At 32.8% G+C, this 2,406-nt stretch overlaps 1 protein-coding gene across 1 annotated transcript; it reads right to left on the bottom strand.

Annotated features, from left to right (window-relative positions):
• Positions 1-247: 247 nt before the first annotated feature.
• Positions 248-1,690, bottom strand: LOC148771146 (uncharacterized). The gene is made up of 2 exons (XM_088817509.1): positions 1,681-1,690; positions 248-609 (listed from the first exon to the last, which is right to left on the bottom strand). Exons 1-2 carry the CDS (start codon positions 1,688-1,690, stop codon positions 248-250), a joined length of 372 nt encoding a protein of 123 aa, XP_088673635.1.
• Positions 1,691-2,406: the final 716 nt, after the last annotated feature.

Raw genomic sequence — 2,406 nt, 5'->3', positions numbered from 1 at the left:
CCTTCTTGCTTTAATCTCACTTCCTCTTGAATACACATACTAGTCAGCTCATTCAAATTTCACTTGTCTTTTTGAGTATTATAGTGGATTTTGAATGGGCCGAACTTTGATGGAAGTGAGTTAAGGATAAATTGCACAAGAAAGGACTCTTCCACTTTCATGCCAAGAGCTCCAAGTTTGGCAGCCTTATCAGTCATATTCAGAATGTGTTCATGAATTCCCTTATCACCACCATATTTCATGGTAGTCAATTCAGCCATGAGTGTCCCTGCGCTAACGACTTGTCCGCTGATTTTAAGCATTCTTTAATAGCCGTTAACAGTTCCATAGCATTGTCAACCTCGGGAAGAGAAGTCTTAATATTATTAGCAACAGTCATTCTAATAAGCATAAGACTAAGCCTACTGGACTTGGTCCAGGCTTCAATTAGGCTAACTTCTTCCTCACTTTTAGAATCCGTTATTTCCCCAAGTTTTTCAGTAAGCAATGCTAGGTCCAAATCCATAACACCCAAGGTGAATTGAATTTGTTCATACCATTCGGAGAAATTTGACCCATTGAGTGTCTTAATACCAGAAGCATGCGAGTACAATGAAGTGGGGATAGCAACTGAAATAAATATAGCAAATATAATAAGGTAAAGATAAAAAGGATGCTCACATAAGACCTTGAGTCAAATAAGATAAACTATCGATATCACTACAAGATCGCCTTTGGGTGAAATACAGCATACCTATTGTTCAATCTATGTTGGTGTAAATAATCTTTTATAACACCTAAGTAGGGTCTAACGTAATTTATCTCACTCGTCAAATAGTCATGTTACCTTTAGGTAAATAATTATAATTGCTAAGTAATGCAAATTATGATACTCTACCCAGTTCATAATTAATTAAAATCGACTATCCTTTGATCTAGTCTCAATTTATTAATTATGACTAAAATTTGAGAATATTATAATCTTTCATATCATTTAAATGATTAAACCTTCATATAGTTCTTATATTTATAAGATTTTACTAATTTAGATCACTTTAGCAACTACAAGATTAGTAAATTTCATAAATATAAAACTAATAATATTCTCGTTATTTTATTTGAATAATGCAAAATAATCATGATACAGTATATAATATTCAAATCTAAAGAATGCACATCAATGAATTTAACAGACAATACTACTGACTTGTTGCATATGAATTTAATACACAAAATTGCATGCATTAATACACAATTAACAGCATAAATTCTGACATTTACGTCAATCTTATTTTTTTTTAATACGTGTGTGTGTGCAGTTCAATCCATGCATTGATATATTAAATAAAAAATATACATTAATCAAGTAATTCATAGAAAAATCTCTGACAAATTCATCAAAACATCACTTCGTAGGAAAAGTTGTGTTTTCAGAAGACTACCCACAAATAATAATCCAATTTGTCAAACAGATTATAAATATCAAAACACAAATACCAATCATAATCGCAATTCAATTTCATAAAACCGTATAATTAACATATAAGATATTTGAGTTCTAAGATGAATCGATTTCAAAACTCTGCTCTGATACTAATTGAAAGACTTTTATTTAACTTTATACGGAAAACCTTAATTACAGAATCTTGAAATCAAATTCATCTTAAGAACATAATCACATAATCGGGATTATCGACATACCGTTAGCCATGGATTTCGATAGAGACGATGAACGATTAACGATAACAATCTACAAGCCGAACCTAGCCAGGCCTCCTCTGAATCTCCTTGTGAGAACCTTATTCGTAGGCACACCTTCTTCTCTCTATCTCTGTAATATCACAACTCCTAAATATTCTGTAAGTGATGGAAATCTCAAATTGCGTCTGATGTTGAGGAGAAGAGTTGTGGATGCTTTTATAGACGAGAGAAGAGGGCCACGATTCTTTGTAACGGCAGAAGACAAATCCCACCCATCATGGTCTTTTATTGTATTATTACGTTACAAAGTAAATACCATAAATCACCTTAATACCATAATTGAATTACCCACAATTTAATTAATTAAAATAAAAGATTAGTGGGCCAAAAAATAAAACATTAAAAAACGTAAACTAACATTTTGTGCTGCCGACTTCCAAACGACTCCGTTTCGGAGTTCGAGTGCGGGTCGGAGGTGGGCTCGACGATGCCGTTTCAGAGTAGAAATCGAAATTGATGTTTTCTGATGACGAAGACGTCGGAGATGGTGTTAAGCTGGTTGAGTGAACTTTTTTGATTATTTTGGAGAAGATAACTTTTTCTAAAAGGTTAAGGATTGAACGGAATTTTTTTGAAAACTTCATTTTGAGCCCTATTGAATTTCGGGGTGAATCTGTAATTTTTGAAATTTATAATTTAAAGGGCATTTTGGTCCTTTCGGGTAAA

This window comes from Erythranthe guttata, chromosome 4 (genome assembly GCF_056151865.1).
Source record: "Erythranthe guttata isolate IM_541 chromosome 4, IM_541, whole genome shotgun sequence".
Taxonomy (NCBI): Eukaryota; Viridiplantae; Streptophyta; class Magnoliopsida; order Lamiales; family Phrymaceae; genus Erythranthe; species Erythranthe guttata.
This window is presented reverse-complemented; position numbering and strand designations above follow the sequence as displayed.